This window comes from Amblyomma maculatum, chromosome 4, assembly GCF_055883805.1.
Source record: "Amblyomma maculatum isolate TAMU_Amacu chromosome 4, ASM5588380v1, whole genome shotgun sequence".
Lineage (NCBI taxonomy): Eukaryota > Metazoa > Arthropoda > Arachnida > Ixodida > Ixodidae > Amblyomma > Amblyomma maculatum.
In genome coordinates this window covers 44,842,871-44,869,154 of record NC_139347.1, presented here as the reverse complement: position 1 = coordinate 44,869,154, position 26,284 = coordinate 44,842,871, and the positions used below count along the sequence as shown (strand labels likewise).

Genomic DNA, 26,284 nt, shown 5'->3' with positions numbered 1-26,284 from the left:
CGAAGCAACAGGAGGGATCATGTGTAACAGCAGGAGAGAGAGCCGCAAAGTGGAAAGAAGAGCGAGGAGAGCGTTCCTGACAAAGGAAAATAATGTCAGAAGCTCCGGCATTTGATGCTGTTGTAATCCATTTCAGTCTATTCCATTTGTTTTCGAACATCGATCATGTCATCATGAACTGCAATGGCTGACAGCAGCCAGTGTTCTTGCCTACACTGTCGCCTCTGAAGTAAGAAACATTCAAAACCATATATTAACTGCACGGTGCAAAAAATTCCTTCTCTGCACAGGCAAACACCACAGAAGTTTAAATGTAGTACGTACAAGCTGATAAGGCTAAGAGCAATGCTGAAATTTGCAATTAATGACCAAAGAAAAGAGGTGGGTGGAATCACTTGTCTTCCCATATCAGCTTGTGTCATATAGACTGGGGAAGATGTGGCATGTGAAAAATTCATTATCCCATGCCTCTTCATAGTTGCTGCCTATGAATATAATGCATTTGCACTGGCTCTGTAAAAAAACTGTATCATGGTAATTTGTGGTTCGATCGTAATTGATTTGTATGTAATAGTCAATGATGAGTTAATGAAATCGTAATTAATTGAATAACTAAAGAAATGAAAAATTCATTCAAAGGTGTCAAAAAGCTTGAATGAAAAGCCAGTATTTGCTAATACTAAGTATTTTTATATAAAAAAAGTTAAAATTAGAGAAAAATTAAAGGAAGTGAAAAAAACATCCCCCTTTTATATGTGAAATTCGATTGCATGATACCCTTGATAGCGAAGCTTAACTGTCTCCCTAATTTTCATAAATGATTTATGGTCACCCTTTTGCTTCTTTATTCTTTTACAGGGAAGGACCCAAGAGGAGAGATACGAAGGTCTCGAATTAAAGGTTGTATTAATTTTTCACTTGCATGTAATTTCATGCACATTAAAATTTTATGGCTCTTTTGATTAACACCTAATGGGAAAGATGTCCGACTTGCACCCTGAATGTGCTGGCTTAGCAGATTGATGCTTAACTGTATAAGCACTGTGGTCTTGCCGACAAGGTTACCAGCTGTCGACCCCGACACACACGTGTAAAATATTTTCATAGAGATGTAGACAGATTTCGCATGCACATGCTTTCATTGAAGATTTAGTGTTCCTCCAAGAAACTGCTTACTCTGTCAGAAAAATGCTGCATTTGCAAGAACACTGGATTAGTGGTGCAGATTCTTTTCTTTTTTCTTTTTAATACTAAGGTGTCTTAATTATGGGGCACTTCGGGAACTCATGGTTTACTAATAATAAGTTTCGCGGGAATAATTGCTCAAGCGAGTTGTAGATGATGTGAGAAGGTACCAGCCATTGAAGAGAAAGGCTTCAAGGAATGTTGTGTAAAAGTTTCTTTTTGACAGAGGCACAAGAACTTGACGCAGGTAGCGTTGGCCTGAAATAGCCATATTGCAAACTTAGTCTTTTCTTTCTGTGGTGCCTAAACTATTTTTTGATGGGCTATTGAAGAAATTTGATGTGACAGCTGCACCATTTTGGCTGTTACATGGGGTTTAAGGCATTACTGGGTAATAACAGGTGAGATGTATATCGTAATGATCTTTGTGCTTTCTTGCTGATGAGAAATGCTTGCAGGCACATACACTGTACATCATATATGCCGCCTTACAGGCACGCTGATAAGCACACTGATAATGCTGCAGGATCGATTCTCTAGATTAACAAAATGAATATTTGCCCATTTACTCATCTTAAAGTATCGCTCATAAATGGCAAATACTATACTAAAGCAGCAGAGTTTGATAACTGATGCATTTATTTATTTCAGGTATTAAATGACTCAGCCAGAACAGCTTGGTTTCATGTTTGTTCACTCATGGCTTTTTTATGAGACATTAACAAAAATGGAGTAGTTCGAAACTGCTCCTTCTGTGATTGCTGACAACTTTTTTGCTTCACTGGTCTTTCCCTTGAAACAGGCGTCGTTTGCCTCACAAGGTGTTCTCCAGGCTGTAGACTTCTTCTCTGGAGGTCAGCAAACAGTGGTGGCATTGTGTTTCATCTTGGCCCTGCAGAAATGTGATCCCGCCCCTTTTTACATTTTTGACGAGATTGACGCTTGCCTAGATACACAGCATCGGCAGTGTCTCGCTGGTAGGTGCTTTCTGAAGTTTCTAAACGATTATAGTTGAGGTTTTTTGGTTCATATAGTATGTGTCTTGTAAGGGCAAAAACTGTGATGAGAGCTTTATTGCTAAAGGGAAGTACAAAAACTAGAACATTACTGATTGAAAACAGGCAAATAATCCCTAATCAGCAAGTGTCCTTTGTAATTCATGTACCCCCTATCATTAATGCTGTTTTTGCATGCTCAGGATGGCATACCTAATGACTTTGTGGATTTCTTTGTTTACCTATTGTGCCCATTATACTGAACGAAAATAGACACATGAATTCAGTTCATGTTGAAAAAAAATATAGGTAGTCAATCGGTAGAATTTAATTAATTCGGTTAGAGATCTAGTGAAGAGCAATGGAGCGCATCCTTTCTTGAGCATGCCTAAGCTACCCAGCTGCTTTTTGCCACCACATTGCTATGATATAATACATACTTAAACTGTCATTTAAATTTGGGCCCAAAATGGTGAAGCTGCGACTTCTGAAGTGAAATTACCTGTCGCCTCGGTTCTGCATGCTATTGCGTTTCCATTTAAGCTACTTCAGACTGCGTGGTTTATGTCGTGCTTCATGTTATGAGAACAGTGGTAAGGAGGCAGAGCACAGGCATATATGTGTATAGATTTAAAACCATCATTTCGAATGACGCTTTCCTTCCTCATGGCGCACTGCGGACCCCAAGGTGACACTTCACGAGTTCAACTGCCCATCTGACTGTGTTTCTTTACAAAACCTCTAAAGCAAACATTGAAGGAGGCAAACCTTGTTAACACAAGACTGGTTTATTTTTGCATTCTGTAGTGCATTCTTTATATATTTTTTATCTGTCATATATGAAGCAAATCATGCATCGCACTGTAGTTGTAGCACGACTTGTCTGAGAATTCACTGCACTACACTGAATCGTTGCAACTGACTTAAAATTTATCATGTTAATTGGCATTTCAGTAGCTCTAAAAGAAAGTATGTACTTCATCTAGTTAACCTTACTATGCTTTGGCCTTTTGTTGAAGCATGAGAGCAGCTTATTTCTGATCTCTTCTTTCCACTCATTGATTACTGCTTTTCCCCTCTTCTCCTCGAGCAGATGTGCTGGAAGAACTGAGTTCAAACAGCCAGTTTATTTGCACAACATTTCGTCCAGAGTTGACGCCAAAGGGCAAGATTTTCAAGGTGACACAACGTGGAGGTGTAAGTAGTCATTTATTTTTTCTGGTTAATTTGCATGCCTCTAGCATTGGCATGACGGCGACTGCATATACAGTGAAACTTCACTTGAACGAACTTCCAGGGACCTTAGGAAAATGTTTGTTAAAGTGAAAGTTCGCTGAACCGAAATTTTGCAGCACTTTTGAACTTAGGACTGCAGTGGTCTTGGCCTCAGTCACTGTGTGCAAGCTCCCGTGAACCTCGTCAGGCACAGCGATCTGCTGGGCAGCAGAGGCATTCATTTCCTCCAACCAGATCATTCCTTCCGCAGATCACAATTAACCAGCATGTATACGTACACCTTTCTTGGAGCTAGGAAGCTTTGCAGGGCTGAAGTTGTGGCTATGGGTGGCTATGACTGTGGATCCAATTAAGCATGCAAAGATAACTGTGATTCCGCTGGATACAAGCTTGTTTAGATAGCCAGTTGAGCTTAGAGCTAAATGAGGGCCAGCTTTCGTCACACGCTAATAAAATATGTTTCTCAAAATATTCAGTAAAACGTGCACATTGTTCTGGTTGAAATACTCAGTATGACGTGGGAAACACAGGATGACGTTATAGAAAATGTTCGTAGAACTGAAATGAACAACAATTGAATTTCGTTAAAATGAAGGGCGTTTGCGTAGCGTTTAATGGAGCTTCGGCGGGGGAAATTAATAAAGTTCGTACAACTGAATACTTCGTTCAAGTGACGTTCATTCAAGTGGTATTTTACTGTACGGTGGAATCTCCTGAATCCAAAACGGGCCCCAAAAGGTCATGAATGAAGCATACTTAGCACAGAACTTATTTTATTATGGCACATTGAATAACCTGTCATTATATGCTGGAAGTTTTGTCATCTAAAAACTTGGCACTCTGCTAACCTTGCGAAAGCGTCACCCCCCCCCCCCCCCTCCCCCTCAGCTACTTGCTGCAAGCGACCTCATCAAATGATAAACACCTAGAGATGTTATTGGCTTAACACCCCCCCCCCCCCCTGGCATCTTGGCAGGCTGCCAAGGTCTGTGCTGCCAACTGCGACAGCGAGGGCGCGAAACCCAGGGACTTTATACAAAAATTTAGGAAATAAAAAAGAGAATTCTCAGTGACAGTTACAAGTGGACCAGGAGATTCATTATGCTAGCAAATAGCTGAAACCACACGAGCCTTTTATATATTTTCGCAGTCGTATTATCTAGGTGCACATGAAAACATGATCATATTAGCTCTACAAATTACATTGCCTCTGCCAGGCGTCAGCCAGAAAGAAAAAAAAATGGCATTATGCTGAAAAACATACTACTAAGCTGAAATGTATCAATGAGATTCCACTATATTTCAATGCAGTGTATGACATTGTCGAAGTAATTGTAAAGGTTGTTTGGAGTTTAACATACTCTGTAATGTTCAACACTATACATGTATTGAACAAATATATATTATATACATGACAGATATGATTGCTCATTCACACTGGGCAAACAGGAGCCTAGACTGGAATTTTATTGGCAGGGCCAATTTAGAGGCAGTAACCTGTGTTTGCCCCCTTATTGTTTGGGTAGCACCATAATGTGTAGCACCATGAGTAGAGCATTTAAAGGTGTGGGAAAGGGTTCCCCATATGGTATAAAGATCTAGAGGATGTGCAAAGGCCTGTGGTGGCTCTGGAAGGTGTAGTATTGCGATATAGGACACTTGCTTGCCATTACTCTTGCAGCAATTAAAGGCCCGTTTGGGCTTTGTCAGTGTATTGGAGTTGCCCGTAAGAGGGTGAGGTGGAAAGGTCAAAGAAGGGTATGGCGAGAGTGGCGGCTGTTCGAAGAAAGAGGCGGTGATGACAAGGCACAAAGAGGTTTGTTGGTAGCAGTGGGTGCATCATCCAAGTGCACTGGCTCCCCTCTTGTGGATCACGTGACTGTCTAAAAGTACATCTGGTTACTTGCTCAGATTGATCAATTTAATGAAAGATGATGAAATGGACGCTAAGATAATGTAATTCATGCAGTTGTTGGACTGGTCAAACCCAGCTAATGAAAAAGAATAATTGCAGCACATAGAAGTGCTTTACTTCTTCTTTTGGAAAAGTCATGTGCCTCATAATTAAGAGTAGTTATGCTTTTTCTCTTGATGCATGGCTGCATTGATCGATTTTATGCATTTGTTGCTTGGAGAACATCGTCAGTATTGAAGTGAGCTTTGTGATATTAATCTGCACTGTGACGATCTTTAATTTTAGGTAAGCAGCATTGCAGAAACAACTCAGCAGGAAGCTCTGCAGCTGCTTCAGGCCAGAGAAGTTGATTGAAAACTACGCTTTGGCATTCATATTGTGATACTGTTCTAAGTCATCACCTGCTGCTTTAGTTTGCTAACCCTCTTTGTCGTCAATGTTTTTAATTCCTAGACAAAAAGCTTCTAGCTTTGCAAACTTGTATTTTCATGTATGTGTCCATGGCAAGTTTCTGTCACCTCAACAGCCATGTTGTGCATGTGCAGTAACATATCTAGTCTGTGATAACTGACAGTCAGCCCTTTGCTATTTCATTTACAGGTTTTAAAAGGTGTAGTGGCTGCAGCTATCAGTGTTTGTCTTATCAACTGATAATCAATGTTTTTAATTCCTAGATAAAAAAAACTTGTAGCTTTGCCTACTTGTATTTTTTATGTATGTGTCCATTACAAGTTTGTTACCTCAACTGCCATGTTGTGCATGTGCAGTAACATATCTAGTCTGTGATAACTGACAATCAGCCCTTTGCCATTTCATTTACAGGTTTTAAAAGGTGTAGTGGCTGCAGCTATCAAAGTTTGTTTTATCAACTAACAATCAGCCCTCTACCCTTTATTTACAGGTCTCAAAAGATATATATTGGCAGCAGCTATCAAAGTTTATCAACTAACAATCAGCCCTTTGCCCTTTATTTGCAAGTTTCAAAAGATATATATTGGCAGCAGCTATCATGCTTATCTTATCAGTTTAATTTATTTGCTCTGGAACATTTCTGTATAGTGTATAGTCCGACAGGTAACATTTCATCTTCTGTAAAGTGTCATCTGTTGGTGTTTATTATGTCTCCATCACAATCTTCTCTATGGGCATTGATAGGCAGCTTTTCAAATGTGCAATAGCACTCCTTTCTAGAGGCATTATATGTTCTGCAGGCTTGTGCATGCTGACATGGCGTAAATAGATCTAACTGAATGTGCACCTGCACAAAATGTATGGCAAAGGTCTGGCTGTTCATGAAACACATTGATGCTTTCTGATGACAAGCCTAATGGACGTGTTATTTTATACATCACATATATTTATTTAAAGCTTTTACTTCTACAAAATTTTATGTTCGAGTGACATGTGCATATGTGATGTTTATGTACATGACTTCATGTCATTTTTACTTGTTCTGTTGTTTTTATTGACATGCACCAATATATATGGTGTTCATAGCTTTAAGTTCGAGTGACGTGTATATCTGGTTTTTGTTGACATGCACCTATATATATGGTGTTCATAGTCTTACGTTCGAGCAACGTGTATATGTGATTTTTATGTACATGACCTCATGTCATTTTTATCTGTTGATTTGTTGTTTTTACTGACATGCACCTATATATATGGTGTTCATAGTCTTACGTTCGAGCAACGTGTATATGTGATTTTTATGTACATGACCTCATGTCATTTTTATCTGTTGATTTGTTGTTTTTACTGACATGCACCTATATATATGGTGTTCATAGCCTTATGTTCGAGCAACGTGTATATGTGATGTTTATGTACATGACCTCATGTCATTTTTATTTGTTGATTTGTTGTTTTTATTGACATGCACCAATATATCTGGTGTTTATATGCCTGCTGTTACATCAGGTTTTTACTTCCAAGCCTTTTATTGCTTTTGAATGAAATGCAGTGTATGATATGATGTTCACATGCCTGCCTTTGTGTTAGATCAGGGCTTTAACTTTGAAAGGTTTTAATTCTTCTCATTGGCATACACTAATGTGTTAGTATTCATACGCCAGACTTTGTGGTAAAGTACTTTCATCACAGTTTAATTACTTGCTGTGCAGTTACTTTTGATTTGCTTCTGTTGACTAATAAAGAAGCTGTATAACAGCATTTTGTTTTTCAATTTTATTTTTTGGTATAGTTAGCAACTGTGTAGCTGTTCTTATTGCTGTAGAAAGCTTATTTATAGGGACATAATGCTGCGACATTTTTGCATAGGACTATGGTGCTGAACCCTATTTTATTGACGAAAATTCTGAGGACTGTTAAGACATTCTCTAATGTGAAATTTCAATGCAGTTCATTACCTAAATTTTCTTTTTCAAGAAGCAAAAACAATTGCGCAGGGATAGCGCGATAGATGGGAGCCAGCGAGAGAGCGTCTAGGGCATTTGTTGATGCTGGTGTCAATGCGGCCGGTACGCCCGCACTCTGCCCAATGAGCGAGCGGTGCAGAACTCTGAGCTTTTTCTCTTTTTCTGAGAAATTCTCTTCGGCTTGCGACTCTTTCGCTTGGTTACATATGCGGCGATGTGGCTCTATTACCGAATGGGTGCATAAGACCTGTGCTCTAAATAACTCCAAGAAATGCGTGTTACATATAGGACAGCCCTTTCTAAGAGTAGTCCATATTGATCTATGTCTGCTGTACATATTCATGGAAGTAATGGTTGTAATTGTCCTGCTTGCATCTTACAAAGTGCTCTTTGTATATGAAGATAGTTGTCAGGCTTCATGTTTAATTTATTTATTTATTTGCCATACCCATGTATTCTTTCCCAAATTCTGGAGGTAAAGCACTCACGTGGGTTGTGTCTCTAGTGAAGAATTTACTCCAGGGACCTGAAAAAGTTGTCCTTAGTAACCAAGTGTCTCTTGTAACCATGTCTCTTGTATGCAATGTTGTTAACATGGCAAACATAGGAACAGTAAATACAATAAAACCTCGTTACAAGAGACACTCAAGGGACCCGAAAAAGATCTCTTGTAAGCAAGGTCTGTTGTAACCAAAAATTCTAAAAGCTCTGTGTTGATCAGTTTACTGCACATCAGCATATAAATGCATTCACACGCATTAGCAGGAAATTGTTCAGGAAAGCTTAAAGAAGTTATTCATACTATGTATTATGTATTTTTGTGAGTGCAGAGTGTATTCCTTCCCAAATTCTGGAGGTAAAGCACTTACCTGGGTTGTGTCTCTAGTGAAGAATCTACTCCAGGGACCTGAAAAAGTTGTCCTTAGTAACCAAGTGTCTCTTGTAACCAGTTCTCTTGTATGCAATGTTGTTAATATGGCAAACATAGGAAAACCAACCAAACCATTTTCAAATGTCTCTTGTAACAAGATTTAACTGCATTATAATTATATGGCACACAACATTCTCAACATTTTTTATCTACTCTTTACATTTCAACTCCCAAGATCATTCACTTGCATATTTTATTTGAGCCAAGAGATACCATAGTGAAGGTCTTCAGAAGTATCAACATTTCGGGGCTACTTAAGGCACACTGATCATGCCACTAGTCCGGATGTTTAGCAACTGTTTCACCAGTGCTAGGTTCAGCAGTCTCACCGTAGATGAGGTGTGTGCCGGTCTGAGTGCATGAATTCTTTAGCGTAGGCGTGAGGTTAATGCGTAGCAGTGCTTAACTTAGCTTGCACGCGAATAAGTATGTTTAACCGGGCTAAACCGCAGTTCTTTGAAGTGCAAAATGCAGTTTCGAAGTTCTTACCAGTGAATATATAATTTTAAAGGGTCACGGGAAAACAGCTTCTTTGATCGCAATGGGTTTTTTAAGCATATTTCCTGTTCTTTCATAGATGGCGCCAAATATATAGAAGGGAACCTTTGCAATCAAATATTGCGAGAATATAAAGAACAATGCACTTGGCTGCACACTGTCCTACAGCTGCCAAACTGTTTAGCAGAGTAACACCATATTCTGTAAAGGTCATGGTATGCATGCAGAGGTGACGAACATAACCCTGGAGGCAGTAACGCAGACGTTAGAAGTATCTATCACAACTGAAATTGGCTGACTGCTGACTGTCTGTAAATGACTGGGCAGAGCTAGGCAACCAGTATTTTTGGCCAGCCAATGCAGGCCCAAAGGTGGGCCCTGGTTGGCTGCCAATTACAGTGCAAAATTTGGTGGTGGCCGAAAGCAGAGCCATATATATCGCAATGGACGTGTATTGAATCCTGCTGCTTCCCGTTAACCCAATCAATGCATGCATTGTTAAAGCAATATATGAATAGGACTTGTAAAAGTGCCTTCCTGAAAATTGGCATGTATATGTTTTTAGTGAATGCGTTTGCATAATCACATAAAGGAGGAAAAGCATACTTTTAAAATAAAAATTATTAGTAACATAATCATGTTCTGTTTTAATTTTTATTTCTGTCGTAAGCTTAAGATGATAAAAAATATTAAAATAGCTTCGCTCGACTTGCGAAGGCCGCTGGCTCTAAAATGAGGGTCTTTTGTGGCAAATAATATAAGCTCACTGAAAGTTCTTTGTATGTGTGTGTGTTGTGCTGTGGTGGCTAATTCTGTTTCAAGTGCTTCTTTGGTGCAATGTTTCTTGTACGACTGGCATGTGGAACTTGGTCATCACAGAAATTTGTTATATTATGTGTGTGTGTATATATATATATATATATATGTGTGTGTGTGTGTGTACATTGCCTTAAAATGTTATTTTAAATTTGGTGCAGCTTTGCAGAATATGGCCATCACATAGACTACGTTCTTTTCGCCTTATGCTGACACAAATTAAGCAGCTTATCATTATTTTGTTCAGTTCTCAATTCAACGCCATGATAAAGAATGTTACCCGCATGTCGTACTAACTTTAGCCTGTACATTGACTGGTGATAAAAAAAATTAAACATGGCTTAGCTCAGCTATGTCTGGATATATGTAGCGAAAAGCAGTAACTACTTCGGGATCAGAAGTTAATTTCTCCAGACTTCTGCGCATTTCGTCAGCAGCTAAACTCTCCAGTTAAACTATATAAACACCAAAAAAAAAGTGCCCTATGCTTTCCTTTACGTCAACCGTTGTTGGTCCCTTTTCACAATGAAAGCTGAATTAACATATATGTGGTGTATAATACTTAATTTACCACTCCAAGTAAGCATTATTTTGGTGTTAACCTGTCAATTTGTTTCATATGTTGTATTTAAGCTGAATATAGTTTAAGTACAAATATATTTCAAGCACTGGGTACCTTTTTCGAAATTTCTTTCAGTGCGCTGCAAATTTATTTTGTTGGAATACCTTCTTTACTAATCAATTACCTCTATCACTCATAGGACACATCTGTGAAGGCATCATATGCTTGTCTATAGTAGTAGTGGTACATAGCAGTAGAGGAGGACTGGTAAAGTGCAAGGCTAGCACCCAGCATATCGATGGCCTGATGGGCGGGAACTACTATCCTTACAGCTCGGCACCAAACCAGTCCAGCCAGGCCCCTATAATATGGGAGGCGTTGGGAAGGAAACTCGGCCAATTGCAGTGCAAACTGGCAGGAAAATAGGCACTGGGAAATGTTGGCATACGGGGCAGGGCAGTTTAGATATGAAGGATCGCAGCGGAATTCGTTAAGATATAGCCGTGCAGGTGCGACAAGTATATTCAGCTGTATCTATTGAAGGATGTATGCCTCCCGTACGGAAATACTAGGCTGAGTGTCGGTAGAGCTTGCAATTAGGCGGCCAGTATTGTAGTATTCTTTGACGGCAGCGCGAGTATACAGTCTTCACCCACCCTCAAGGACCTAGGCCAGGGTATGAACGGTGCCTGGTTAAGAGTTTCAAAAGCGTGCTGGTTAGACAACTCATTCAGTCAATCCATGAGTGTCCGCTCTAAAACATTTTATGCCTTTAAGGGTGTAAAACCCTTGTCCCAGGGCTGACACCTTTTACGGGTGTTAATAAACACCTTAGGAAAAAGGTGTTACCAAACCTTTGTATGGGTGTATTCTTTCCAAAACACCTTTTTGAATGGGTGTACTCTTTCCAAAACACCTTTACAATAAAGGTGTGAAGCATCTATACACCTTTTATGTGCCCGCTTTATTCACGACTGGGCTGTATCGGTGCTGCTGCTGTACTGCCGCAGTCAACCATGGTTAGTTAGTGTGACGTGCTTGTTCCACGAAATATTGCTGGAAAAGTAAACACCAAGGTATTTATAATCAGATGCCCTGAACAGTACTATTGAATCTAATCTATTAAATTTATATTCAGCCAAGAAAGAATGATGCCTGTGTGTAAAGGAAATAAGATTCACACTTCATTGAATTTAAAAGAATTCAAACCATCTTCGCATGCGGTCCTAGTGAGTGCACATGCTCTCAACCCTGACTTCATTAGGCTTTCTGCCTTATTAAAGTTTCATGCATGGCACGCGCGGAGATGTCAACTTCAGGCCGAATAGTAGCCATTCGGCTGCGACGAAGGTGTTGCATGCTTTCGGTGGATATCTGACGTCAAATAAGAAAGTATGCCGGCCGACATCAGCTAACAAAGCGCTTCTTCCGCATTCGACACGCTGAAAAGGAGCATTTGATCGAAGTTGAGCTGAAAGCTATCGGCGTAGTGCAGGTTGGGCCCCCGGTACCGAACACAAGGTGTCTGCGGAACCTCTTCATCCTGCATTTGACAAACCGAACCTCCTTAAAAAGGAAATATCACATTATCCCAAAACTTCACGATCGTAACTGCCACCTGCAATATTTAATTGGCGAATTAACTTACATTTTCCGACTCGACGAAAATGAACTTTATGATTCAGGCTCTCGTACATTGTGCGCCAAAATATTTAGCATCGCCACTGTCAACAGGTCTGAAAAGGGAAACAGTTACCAACTTACTTCATACGTAATATTAAAGTCCGGCAATTATTTGTATTAAAAAAGGCTACCGCATTGACCACTATATCTGTCCATTGCTCCTTTGGGCCCAGCACATTAAGTTCCCATCACCTTGAATTTCACTGCAAGCATTCTTGTACGATCAAGCATACTTAGGCAACTAAAATCACATTGCCACTGACCAATGCACCACAGAGGTTCAACTGTAAGTGTCGTAGTGCTTCCTTTGCAGTTTGAAGACGGCTATAGCAAGCCCAGTGTTGCAGTTTCATAGTAACGATATAGCAAAAGCAATATTACCATTTAATAAATGTAGTACTAGCGAGCAACATTCTTTATCTAGGAATAATATGAACTACACAACTGAGAAATGTCTAGAGAGGCTGAATTTGTGCTAAGATGGCGATAGAATTTGTGATGTGAAACAAGTTTCTTTGATTTTCCTGAAGTTCTGCCTGCCCAACAAAACGTAGACAATGCCTTTTCAGATGACCAAAGCTGGATTCTTTGAAATGCCTTTTTCATGCACTTTTTCTTTCAAAGTTTGTGGTGGTAAATATATATATATATATATATATATATATATATATATATATATATATATATATATATATATATATATATATATATATTGGAGTTGTTCAACAAGCACCAACAATACTCCAGATGTTTCGGCCATTTCTAAGTATCCTTAAAATTACTCAAAAACAGAAATGATAATCGCAGCTATAACAAAATAATAAATACTAACTGAAACCATGTTTCCATAAAATTTGAACTGCGATCTACGCAATAATTAGAAGAAAAAAACATTTCAACCCCAGAACTTAGTGAAAACTGCATTAATGGTCAACAATTACAACTTAGTAAATTTTTCACACAGACATTCCTGTACTTTACTGAAAATAAAAACACAAGTACCAAAGCCATATTATTTAGTCCTAGAGCCGTGTAAACAAGGCACCTGAGATGATGCTCGAAAGTTCCAGGTGAAAAATCTTTTGTCAACCCTCTTCGGACCATTAGAGTCATCTTTCAACGTTTTGTCAATAAATAAAACATTGCTATTACTGGACCTCTTACATTTGAAGCCTTTACGTTGTAATAGTATTAAGCCCCATCTCCCTCAGTTGCCACAGATATCTTGTAAACTTTTGCAATCAAATTAGCTAAAAATTACTCCTTCCCACATCCTATTTTATGCATAGTGACAAGTACTTACGACACGTTCGCAGTCGCGTTGGCTCCATATTGCCAACCTCTAGAAGCAAGCACAGGTCCTCTTTGCGGCATTTCATGGCCTTTTTTCGAGCTAGGTCAGCCACTTCATCTATTTTTTGCGCCGAGGACACCTGCCTCAACCTTCACTAACTTCTGGAAGTCCTTGATGAACTGCGAGAAAAATGGTATTGAGTCAGGAATATGGTTACCTCTATGAAGGATCGGTAGAATGTAAGCAGAAGCCACACTATAACAGCGACTTTCTTCTCTCTCCGAATGAACAGTATAGTTAACAGTCCAAGATATCAGTTTTCTGCAAGAAGTTAAGGCACAAAATGAATTTTTTCGCGATGTATAAAGCCAGCAGAATTAACAGCATGCATTGTACATATTTCTGCTGCCCAAGACCCGAAAGTTGCCTACAAAATGAGCAGAAATTCTTATACTCTCTATAATTTTGGCCTGAGTCTATACTTTCACACTTGTATCAGGCAGGTCTCCTAGCACTTTCTGCCTCATTGGCTGCTGCAGAGATCTTGCTGCCCAATCTTGTGGTGCTTTAATTAAGGTTGCTTCGTGTATCCTGTCCAACCATTATTTTTGGCATATTAATTCTCAATCTCACTATACCTCCTCTGAACTTACTAGCAGAGATATGCATTCAGCAAATCAAGAGGCTACATGCATGTTATTCATAACCTTTTTCATCCTCTTTTAAAAATCATTCAATTAGATGTCCTAATCATAAATGCTGCGCTGCTTAGTTGTACACGGACAAAGGAACCGGACAAACGCTCAGGTTAAGCGCAATTGCGCTTAACCTCAGCGCTTAACCTCAGGCTCACATCTGCACTCTTTACAATGAAGGGGCAAATTAGACCCGATTCCATTCTGTACCGATTTTGAGTGTTCCAGTGCTCTGTCATTAATACAACAACCCGTTTGGCCTATACAGGGTGTTTCATCTAAGATTTTACCTATTTTTTTAAAATAGGAAAATTAAGTTTTATTGTCGATTCTTTTTTTAGCTGTTGTATTAAGAGTAGAGAAAAATCAGGAGCCTTAAAGGGCACTAATTAGCTTAAAAATTAACTAAGATTAACTAATTAACTTTTTCTTTATACCAGCTAAAAGCTACTTTTAAATTGCAACAGTGAGCTACCGGTGTGAGAATGCCAAATAGTATTTTAAACGACAAGAAACGTGCATTTCTTAAGGACTGCAGCACTGGCAATTCTGGCCACTTTCGACGCACGAAAACGAAACCTAGCAGACGAAGCGCGGAATTGTATGCGCCCACGAGTGACGCAGTCGTGACGTCGCCGGGCGAATCAAGCCGTCTGAAGGCGGCTGCTGCCGCTCGTGAAATACTCGTCTGGCGCTGCGTCATCACATCCAGTGGTGCGATATCTGTGCATGTACTGCTTTTATTTTTATTTCACCCTCTGGGACCCAAAGCTTGTAGCCAAGAGGGAGGACTGATTTGCCCATACCATCAGCGCTACGCCCGCACCATGACAAGCTTCGCCCGCAATGCGTTGGTGATATCTCAAGATCCTACCAGACCATGACGCTGCTCCAGGCGCGTATTTCGGGGGCGGCAGCGGCCGCCTCCAGACCGCTGGTTTCTCTCGGCGACGTCACGGCTGCGTCACTCATGGGCGTGCATAAGTGCGCGCCTCGACTGTTAGGATTCGTTTTCGTGCGTCGAAAGCGGCCAGAATTGCCAGCGCTGCAGTCCTTAAGAAATGCGCGTTTCTTGTCGTTTAAAATACTATTTGGCGTTCTCACACCGGTAGCTCACTGTTGCAATTTGAAAGCAGCTCTTAGCTGGTATAAATAAAAAGTTAATTAGGTAATCTTAGTTAATTAATAAGCTAATTAGTATCCTTTATGGTTCCTGATTTTTCTCTACTCTTAATACAACAGCTAAAAGAAGAATCGACAATAAAACTTAATTTTCTATTTTTAAAAAATAGGTAAAATCTTAGATGAAACACCCTGTATAGTTGTCACGAAATCGGCGCACATTTTTATTAAGCCGGCACGGCGCGAGGCCCGCGCGGCGTCGCATGGAAAGCTCGAGAAAAGACTCCTTCCCCGCGCGAGAGAGCGCGTAGCTTTGTACGCGTCTTTCTCATCACCCGGCGATCACGCGGACTCATTAACCTGGAATATGCCAGAAAAATTGAGAACCTTCTATGGGACCTAGCCAATGACGACGCGCGGCTCGACGGGAGGAGAAGGGAGCGCTCCAACCAGCGAAACTAAGTGTGTGTGCGCGCTAGCTTTGGCGCGGGTTAACAGACAGACGCGGCGCGCCCTATTTAAAGAGACCGCGCCGCTTGTGTAGTCAGTCAGTCAGTCAGTCAGTCAGTCAGTCAGTCAGTCAGTCAGTCAGTCAGTCAGTCAGTCAGTCAGTCAGTCAGTCAGTCAGTCAGTCAGTCAGTCAGTCAGTCAGTCAGTCAGTCAGTCAGTCAGTCAGTCAGTCAGTCAGTCAGTCAGTCAGTCAGTCAGTCAGTCAGTCAGTCAGTCAGTCAGTCAGTCAGTCAGTCAGTCAGTCAGTCAGTCAGTCAGTCAGTCAGTCAGTCAGTCAGTCAGTCAGTCAGTCAGTCAGTCAGTCAGTCAGTCAGTCAGTCAGTCAGTCAGTCAGTCAGTCAGTCAGTCAGTCAGTCAGTCAGTCAGTCAGTCAGTCAGTCAGTCAGTCAGTCAGTCAGTCAGTCAGTCAGTCAGTCAGTCAGTCAGTCAGTCAGTCAGTCAGTCAGTCAGTCAGTCAGTCAGTCAGTCAGTCAGTCAGTCAGTCAGTCAGTCAGTCAGTCAGTCAGTCAGTCAGTCAGTCAGTCAGTCAGTCAGTCAGTCAGTCAGTCAGTCAGTCAGTCAGTCAGTCAGTCAGTCAGTCAGTCAGTCAGTCAGTCAGTCAGTCAGTCAGTCAGTCAGTCAGTCAGTCAGTCAGTCAGTCAGTCAGTCAGTCAGTCAGTCAGTCAGTCAGTCAGTCAGTCAGTCAGTCAGTCAGTCAGTCAGTCAGTCAGTCAGTCAGTCAGTCAGTCAGTCAGTCAGTCAGTCAGTCAGTCAGTCAGTCAGTCAGTCAGTCAGTCAGTCAGTCAGTCAGTCAGTCAGTCAGTCAGTCAGTCAGTCAGTCAGTCAGTCAGTCAGTCAGTCAGTCAGTCAGTCAGTGGTTGCGGCCTGTTCGCCAGTGCATCGGCTGGACTCCCGGGGACCACCCGCTGCTGGCAAGCCCACGGACCTGCAATTGAGCGACGCTCGTCTTGTATGGCGGCCACATCGTAACTCTTGAGGCGTCGGACTGCAACAGTGCCCGGCGAACAATTGGGTGTTTATGTGACTCTCTCGTGTTTGTTTTGTATTGTAAAGCCTCTGTGTTATTGAATAGCTATGGTCGCATGCTTAGCGTTTGTTTTCCTGTGAACCTCCCGTCTGTGCATTTCAAGTGTTCTTGTGTATTCCTTTGTATCGTCTCTTGCTGTGCATAAATTGTGTTTTGTTTGTTACTTCTGACTCCGATCCTTACTCTGGTTTGAACCGGCGACAGCTGGGCACCAAACGGCCACCCCCTTCTGTCACTACAAGGTAGTTGAATTCCGGCTGAGCTTGCCACGCAAGTCGAGGGCATCTCCTTTGCGACCGGAACAGCTACCCCCACTCACTCTAAGGGTGTCTGGGAGTGTGCGCACCGTTAAGGACGCATCGTTAATAATCCCTCTAATTATTAATGGGTGGTGACAATAGTCCTTGCCGCAGGTCAGTGGAACTTCATACACCACACCGACCGCACATTCCACAAAGAGTTGTCCATGCCTCTTTTCGCACTGGGGCTTCTTTTTCGCCCGATGCGTGCGCAAAAACCGTTCAGATTTCTCGGGGCAAAGATGACAGGCACATCATACCTGGCAGCCATCTTTTTTAGCCTGTGGACGACACGGTGCGTATAAGGACCACTTGTGGTCTCCCTTATCGAGGCTTAGCTGTGGAGCTTTTCTTCCCTTTCATTTTTGTAACAAGGTATCTGCTACTGCAGACACAACAGAGCACAGGAAGCCTGCCTTTTAAGTTAATTTGATTATTAAAACTATCCTCCAGCATGCGAGCGATCCATGTGATTGATTGATTGATTGGATTGATTGATTGACTGATTGATTGTAAACTTTATTGAGTCCATGAGAAGTCTCGGAGTTGTGGGTGGTCCGCCTATTCCGGCAGCCCAGTGGCCTGCGCCGCAGCGTGGGCCCTGCGAACCAATCGTTGTTGTTGGTCGGGGTCCTCGCTGTACAAAATGACCTCCCACTGCTGCAAATTGGGATTAGGAAGTTTATCGATAAAGGGATTTAATTGGCATGCCCACACCATGTGAAAAGTCGCAGCTATTTCTCCACAGTGTGGGCACTCTGGTGTGTAAAGTGAGGGGTACCATTGGTGGAGTTTAAATGGTGTAACGAGAGTGTCTGTAGCCGCCGAAGGGTGTGTTCTTCCACCTTGTCTAGAGTTTTGTGAGGTGTGGGGTATGTTTGCCTGGCCTGTCTGTAGGCCTGCAAGAGTTCAGCAAAGGTGATTATGGGCGTGTAATATGCTCTTTTTCCTCGTCGGCTAGGGGGGGGGGGGGGGGGGGGGTCCCGGTGTAAGAGAGTTCGGGCGTGCTGGTGGGCGGCGTCATTCCCTCTCGTGTGTTCCGTGTGTCCCGGAAACCATATGATTGAGGTCCGGTTAGGATGTTTTGTTAATAGTGCCAGACATGATTGATGGATTAGTCTGCTGGTAATATTCCTGCACGAATTGTGGGAGTCTGTGAGTACAATAGCGTTTGCGTTGGTAGCTAGCGCTAGTGCAATGGCTGCCTCCTCTGCGTGAGCGGGGAAGGACGTGCGGACTGATGCTCAGTTGATTACTTTGCCCTCGCGGAATTCGTTATCGCGATGGTCATCCGCCCTTGGAATGTACCTGCTGCATCCACGTAGAGCGTGTCCGGGTGGCTATCCCATTTCTTGCGAAGGCTTTCGGCTCTGGCGTTTCTTCGCTCCGCGTTAAATGTCGGATGCATGTTTTTGGGTATTTGATGAACATGGATGTTCTTGCGGATTGATAGAGGAAGTTCCGTCCTTTGGTCCACTGTGTAGGGTACTTTGAGGTGTACCTTGTTTAGAAGGGTTTGGTCTGTTCGATTGATATGGCCAGGCGGTTGAGCTGTAACAGTCGTTGCGCCCCCCAAACTTCTTGGAGTGTGTTGTGGATGCCGAGAGACATGAGGCGCGATGTTGATGTGGTCTTCGGCAGACCCAGTGCCGTTTTATAGACCGCCCGTATTAGTGACTCTAACTTTGCGATTTCTTGCGAGGTAAGGTGGAGGTAGGCAGTCCCGTACATTATTCGTGAGACAACAAAAGCTTGTACAAGGCGAATTGCGTCCCTTTCTTTTATGCCGTGGTGCTTGTTGCAAATGCGGCTGAGCATCCTGGTTATCTGCTGCGTTGTTGTTGCGAGTTTTTTACGATCCATGTGAGTTGCTACCAGCCTCTTTTTTTCTGCATCTGTTTTTTCCTGTGTGCGTGTTGTTTGGCTGGTTAGTCTTTCTTCATGCAATGCACCAACTAGCCCAACAACGTGTTTTACTGTAAAAGAGGAACTAGTTGGTATATCGGAAAAAGAATGGTATCATTGGATAGCGCGTCAAGGAAAGGTGCACAAGTGACAAAATGGTTTATGTGGTTTATTTAGGTAATTATATTATAGCCAATAAAATAATAATTGGTTCAGAGAAAAGGAAAGGAAGAATGTCTGTCACACCTGTTCTGTGGACACCTTAACAGCGCCGTGAAGATAAAGAGGAAGATGGGTGTGAAAGGGGTGTCGTATTGGAGGGCTCCGTAGTAATTTCGACCACCAGGGGACCTTTAACGTGCACTGACATCGCACAGCGCAAGGACGCCTCTTCGTTTCGCCTCCATTGATACTAAATTAGAGCAAGTTAAATGGTTTACAGGAAAGGAAAGGCCCAGCATCTGTCACTCGTGGAAGAGGAACTAGTTTTATGGAATAAATGTGAAAAATAAAAAGTCTGTAATTGTAAATACATGTCTTGCTCGAATTCTTTGCCTCACTTGATCGAAAATCTGAAACAGCTTATGAGCTGCGCTCATATTTCGCATTAGGAAGTAACCTAATCGTCGAAATTTTTTTTCAAGCTTTATCAGTATAGAGATGCAAGGATAACTTTAATGACAGCCAATATAGGCAGCATTCATATATTTCCAAATAATGCAGATCGGGGCCCGAATTACGCAATTGCCACATCACAAAAACCTCACAACCTGGCAATTAATCATTTCTTATTGGTTAAATCTGACCGAAGGTCATATTGATTGATAGGAGCGGAGATAGTTTACTGCAGGTTTGTGAGTTTTTCTAAGTGATCATTGCATGATTCCGCCCTATATATGTTTCCATAGCAGGAAGGAATAACACATGCAAATTCACCATATAATCACAAGCGTGCACAAAATTAAACACAGAAAAGGAAGAGAGAAAAACATATCAGCTAGTTTTATTTTTTTAATTTAACACATATTTATGTTTTTTAGAGAAAGACTACAAAAACGTAATTCAAGTCCTAATTTGTAATTCTATTCTAGCACCATATAGTTCAGGAAAAAGAAAAGAGAGGAAACCACCTCAAAGCTACACTGAGAAAACGTGCCCTAAATACGCCTCGAAATGCACGAAAAGTATAAGGCTTAGCACGTGCTCAGTAAGTGAGTGCTGCATGAGAAATACATAAAGTGACGCAAAGCTACCTTTTGTATGATTATTGCCCATCATGTGGAAACTATACTGCCACTCCCGCGCACTGCAACACCGCGTACTTGCCAGTAATCATCCAGTCTGCTGACCGCTTCGCCACCTCGCGGACGACTGACCTGTCGACGCCCGCCACAGTGTTCGACTTTATAGTGCGCAGGGCGCACAGAAATGTCGGCTCGAAGCCCCTCAGCGCCTGCTGGAATGGAACCGATGGGTCCCATTCGAGGTCGCCCACTAGCTTCCTGTAGTTGACGTCTCCCTTGAACAGAACCAGGTCCGCCGACTGCAGCACCTTGTAGAGTTCGGGCCTCCTCGTCGCCATTTGAGCATAGTCGAACGGCTGCGTCCAAAATATATCGTCCAACACGGACCAGGTGCAATCGTCGATTCGACGCTGGCACCGCTCGGCCAGCGCCCGCGTTGCCTCGTGGTCGCACTCGCGCATTTTGAGCAGAGTCCATGATATGTCGCGACGCATAACGTCGGACACGTACCAGGGCACCGCCTTGACGTGCACCGTCACGGCGGCCACGAAGCCGGTAGAATGTAAGAAGTCGAAAAGGGTCAAGTCCGCGGCCAACTCGTAGCCAGAGTTGTCCATAACGCAGTGCAGTCGCGTTGGCTTGCCGCCGAGATTCTGCTGACGAAGCTTTATCAGGTGCTCCCACAGCTGGTCAGTGTGATCGGAGATGATACAGGGTCGCAGCACATCAGTTTTCAGGAGCGAACCGGCCTGGCCTGATGCGTCGGCGCCGCAGGTCAGCGACAGGTCGCACCTGTTGCCCCAAAGCGACGAGTGAATCAACCTGGATGAAACTATAGATGTTACCTGAGGTACCTAGTACCAGATACTTTTTAGTTGCATAGATTTTTTACTCAGTGAAAGAGAATACAATGCGGTCGTAACCATAGCAAGACGGATATTATATGTCCGTGGTTATTATTGATTCACTTCTCTAATTTTTGACTCCAGCGCATAATGTTATAGCAAAATAGGAAGCCATTAGTACTTATAGGTGAGGTCACTGTTTTTACGCGAAGCGTATACAGCTGTTCTGTCCAAAAGGCGATGCCGATGCAACCCAGGCCTAAGAAACGAAAATACGCAAGTGTTTTCACACAAAAGTACAGTTGATTTGCGTAGTTAATCAAATCCGAATTAGATGCACAGCGCTGCTTAGCGCTTCTATACTTCTCTCCAATCTACAATTTGCTATGCTTCGTTTTGCTTTGATGTGAAATGTCATAATGTATATGATTGTACTCTTTGTGTATAATTTTTATTTTATTTTATTTTTACATTTTATAGCACGTAAACGAACACAGCTTATTTTCATTTATTTTTTTTTTTTCATTTCAGTGCAGATGAACAAAAGCAGTGTTGCGATCTGGGCCGTGGCATCCGTAACTGTGACACGCTTCCGCTCCCTCATTGGGTGCATCTGTGGCCGCTCCTCCACTTCAGCTAAAACGTAAAAGAGTACGTAAAATTATAGATTGTAAATTGGTTTACTAAAAAAGGAAAAGCGCGATACCTTTCACATTTCTCTGTGCACACCTAAACCGCGGCGTTAGGGAGGGTGGTGGTGGGGAACTATTCCCAGCGGATACAGACCAGCGACCTGAACGGCTGCCCCCCGCCGGCCGCTATCCTTGGTGCAGCGGCGGCTGTTTTCAGCCAACTGGATGATCTTTATCTGTGCTACCGGGTCGGGGCTGAGCAATAGAGCCTCCCAGTGATCAGAGTCGCGAATGAAGTGACTTGCTGGTAGGGACTGTGGGAATTTCCAGATCGTATGATTTAGATCGGCTTTGGCATCACAATTTTTGCATTTGTCTAAATAAAGTCCTTCCGAATATAGTCAACATAATTGGGGATTTTAATAGGTATTAGTTTGAAGTTTACGCCATGCTTTGATCTGGCGTTTGGAGAGAGTTTTGTCTGAATGGCGGAAAGCTTTCTTCATGTTGAAAAGAGAGTTTCTGGGTCTGAAGACCTCGCTACGTGGTCATCGTTATTAGTCCGGGACACCGCACTACGACGCCCCGTCTCGCGCCCGCTGAACAGCCCATTGGGCCTCCAGTGTGGAACAGCTGAGGGAGATCTCCCATGCCTCTGAGGTAGGGAAGGTGGGGATTAATTCTGAGCACATGCCCCCACCATGTGATAGATAACCCAAAATCTCTCCACAGTGCGGTCAACGCCCATCGTTTGCTGGGATCAAAGTCGAAAACACGGCAGAGAACAGTGCTTGTCTGTAGGCGCCGCAGAGTTCGCTGCTCCGCCTTAATGAGCTGGATAGAGGCAGTGGTTGTTGCAGTAATGGTTTGAGATTTCTCAGAACAGCAGAAGTGGTTGATGGGCCTCTGAGTCAGGAAAGCTAGGATGAGGGGCCCGGGGTGTAAGGGTTCGGCGGCAGCATCAGCGGCCTCGTTTCCTAATACAACCTGGTGGCCAGAAGCCCGGATGGCGCTTGTCTTAGCTGGGAAAGGAGGCAAGAAGATGTGAAAGCGGAGAAAGTGGTGCCGTAGGGAGGGTTACGGAGTAATTTCGAACACCTGAGGCATAGCACACGGACGCCTCTCCGTGTGGCCACGATCGAAAAAACGCAGCTTCCGGTATTCGGGTTCGACTGGGCAGCCTTTCACTACAGAACTTCTTTCTTTGCGCTTTCACTCCCCCTTCCTATTTCCCCATTACGGTGTGGTTTAAGTGTCCGCGGAGAATTGTGACAGATTGCATCTTTCCTATAAACCAATTTAAAATTTTACGCTCGCCTCACGGGCTTTTCCCCAAGAAAGAGGTTGTTGTGGCTGTAGAAAGAATGAAAAGAAAATGCACGGGCCTGCTACTGGCTCTGTAGCTGAGCCACCACCGCTGCCTCGTGCGGACAGAATAGAAAAAAGTAAACAAGAAAGAAAAAGAAGATGGAGAGAAAAACGCGTACCGCAACTGCCGTCGTCACCTAAGCGGTGGCGGGTGAAATGACGGCCAACAACAGATAACCATTCGGTGGCAGGCTAGCCCCCGCCGCAAGCGGAGTTGACCTACCAGTCCCAGCCCCGTCGGACCACAGCCACCTTTCACTACCTCCCCCCAAGGAGGAGGCGGAGCGGTCACAGATGCATCCAGTGAGTGAGCGGCGCGTGTCACAGTTGTGTGGGCAGTGTAGAAGCGTGCCTCCTCATTGCTAAGCCGGATGACGCGCGTCGCCAGCTTCTGTTTCTCCACTTCAAGTTCACAGAAAGAGAGAGTGAGCGGCTTCGGACAGACATCAGCGAAGTCTGTTATTGTGGCTACTATAAGTGCTACGCACTATAAATGTAACGCAACTGTTCTTTGAGCAGCGTTCAAGGTAGTGCATACCATTTCGCACCCGATTTAGCATCCATCTTCTAGACAAATTGGAGGCTGTTTGGCAATAAGAATTGAAGTCGACGGCATATGCACCTCTAACAAGTGTAAGCGCAGTGGTTACGGCGCTCGACTACTGCTCCCAAGGATGCGGGATCGAATCCCGGCCCCGACGGCCGCTTTTCGATGGAGGTGAAAAGCAAGGCGCCCGTGTGCTCTGCGATGTCAGTGCACGTTAAAGAACCCCAGGTGGTCGAATTTTCCAGATATATATATATATATATATATATATATATAACGCGAATTAGATCGCCAATTTTTGTTTTATAATCGTCTTCTGAAGCAGCTGTGCCAGGCAAACATCTATAAGCATAAAAGTTTGGTTTGGTTTGTGGGATTTAACGTCCCAAAGCAACTTCGGCTATGAGATACGCCGTAGTGGAGGACTCCGGAAATTTAGACCACCTGAGGTTCTTTAACGTGCACTGACATCGCACAGCACACGGGCGCCTTGCTTTTCGCCTCCATCGAAAAGCGGCCGCCGAGGCCGGGATTCGATCCCGCGTCCTTGAGAACAGTATATCATCCATGTCGTAAAATCCACATAGATCGCGTTGGCATTTAGCTTTCAATGCATATAAAAAAGACCATGTTCAGATATTAAAAAAAAAAAAAAAGAACGTGGGGTACAGTGATCTGAAAGATTGCATATTCACAGGAAAGAAATCGGGAAATGCACAAGCAACGACAAACCAAACCGAACTTACAAAAGAAGCGGCAAAGAATCAAGAGAATGAAACTCACCGGTATGCGCTTTGTTTAAGCTCATCTGACGCAGCATCCCGGTTCGAGCTGGAACGTCCGAATTCGCATAGTGTGTTCACTGCTTTGATGCAGCCACAGAGTGCGTCATCCTTGAACTTGCTAAACGGATCGTAGTCCTTCAGCTTTGCCGTCCTGTAAAACGCTTCGAAGATGCGTCGGTAGAAGTAAGTTTCGAAATACAGCCAGGGCGCGTCGTACCAGCGTGGTGGGCAGCCCTTATTTTCGGTCGTGTATTGTACGAGCACTGAGTTCCACACGGCGGCATCCTCAAAGTCGTCCTGGAGGGCAATAAGCGGCTTGTTGGCAGTAATCTCGTCACGAAGTTTGGTTAGGCGTTCCACTACAGTTTTGATCTCTCGGCGCGCATTGGGACCCTTCTGTCGCTCGATCTCTGTCGCGTCCCCGGAGACTACGTCCATGGCTCTGGCCAGAATGACGGCCAGTCTCTCGTGCACTGTCTTGTATGCGAAGCCCTTCGGATCCTTGGCGCTGAGCGGAGGCGGCAACTCCCCCGCTTGGAATTTCGCTCGCTTGGAGCCATCGAGCGCCGCGTTTCGCTCCCCTGCGGGAGCACTTTCGGACGACGAGCCCATCTTGGCATCCATGCACTTTCGTTCGTGTCGTGTAGATCGCCTGAACCTGGCCAAACGGTGACCTGCCCTCAACAGTCGCGCTCTATCCGTTCCTTGTCCGCTCCGCCGACAGAACCAAGGTCGGAGCCATACTCGAGCCCGCCTGCCCACGCCACGCGCTCGCGAGCTGTGGCGCCACCATTGGGATAAAACTGTTCAATGAACTAAAAGTAGCAACGTTTCCCTCCTCCTCCTATCTCTCCGAACTCACACGCGTTCAAATGGTGGCGGTTTCTTGTGATTCGCGAGGATTCGTAGTTAACCGGGAGGTGCGCTGCCCTGAGCTCAGGTCGGCCAAGGAGCGGATGACAATCTACAAAGAAAGTACTACCCACTTCAAGAAAGAAAGACAAATCTTCCCAGAACCACATAGATCTCTAAGTAAAACACAACAAGTCACCTGGCGGCAGCTTCAACCAGACACTTTCTTTAATCCGTACATGTACTCCATATGGTTCCCAGAGCAGTTCAGCCCTGTCTGTTCTCTTTGTGGACATCAAAAGGCAGACACACCACACATCCTATACTCATGTAATCAAGACAAGCCATCACAGAGTCTGCAGCTCTCTACCCAATCTCAGTGGAAGGCCGCGCTGCTCAGCTCCGACCCGGAGGTTCAACTCCGAGTCACGGAGCGGGCCGAACGCCAGGTGGCCGCGACCTGGCGTCCGGCCTAGAAGAGGAGCCCACCGCGGGGACGGGAACGTCAACCCACCCCGCGCCTACGACCTCTTTAATAAAGTTTACCTCCTCCTCCTCGCGTGCAAATTGTTCTTTGGATTTTCCGCGTCAATTAACTCGCGTTTCTTTGTGATTCTATCCCGACCGAACTGAACATACTCACTATTAAACTACTAGCAAAAAATTCCAAGAGCACTGCTGGATCTGCACTGGAGAAATGCGAAAGGCTGAGCATTACTGCTGCACACGGCATATCGGGCACCCCTTGTCGAACACAACCAGCGTTCCGTTGAACGCATCAAAGTGCACCGTCATTTTATAATTGGCTAACAGGAAAGGAAAGGCGCGGTATCTTTCACTGTAAGCTAAAACTCTCTATTAGAGAGTTTTAGCTAAAACCGTGATCCGCGATCCGCTACCATGATTCGCCACCTCGCGTTCTACTGCGCATGCCCAGACCCCCCTTGACGCCGATAGATG

At 43.7% G+C, this 26,284-nt stretch overlaps 2 protein-coding genes across 2 annotated transcripts in view; one reads left to right on the top strand and one right to left on the bottom strand.

The window, feature by feature from the left end:
* Positions 1-5,777, top strand: part of LOC146190896 (structural maintenance of chromosomes protein 3-like) — a 55,099-nt gene extending 49,322 nt beyond the window's left edge. The window contains exons 25-28 of the mRNA XM_084601280.1: positions 859-900; positions 1,988-2,162; positions 3,274-3,377; positions 5,617-5,777. Coding sequence (XP_084457406.1) covers positions 859-900; positions 1,988-2,162; positions 3,274-3,377; positions 5,617-5,685 — 390 coding nt within the window. The 3' untranslated portion in view covers positions 5,686-5,777. The remainder of the gene's footprint in view (positions 1-858; positions 901-1,987; positions 2,163-3,273; positions 3,378-5,616) is intronic.
* A 14,370-nt stretch (positions 5,778-20,147) lies between these two features.
* LOC146190895 (damage-control phosphatase 1-like) lies at positions 20,148-25,219 on the bottom strand. Its single transcript, XM_084599856.1, has 2 exons — positions 24,471-25,219; positions 20,148-21,117 (listed from the first exon to the last, which is right to left on the bottom strand). The coding sequence occupies exons 1-2, from the start codon at positions 25,094-25,096 to the stop codon at positions 20,337-20,339; spliced, it is 1,407 nt and encodes a 468-aa protein (XP_084455982.1). The 5' UTR covers positions 25,097-25,219; the 3' UTR covers positions 20,148-20,336.
* Positions 25,220-26,284: the final 1,065 nt, after the last annotated feature.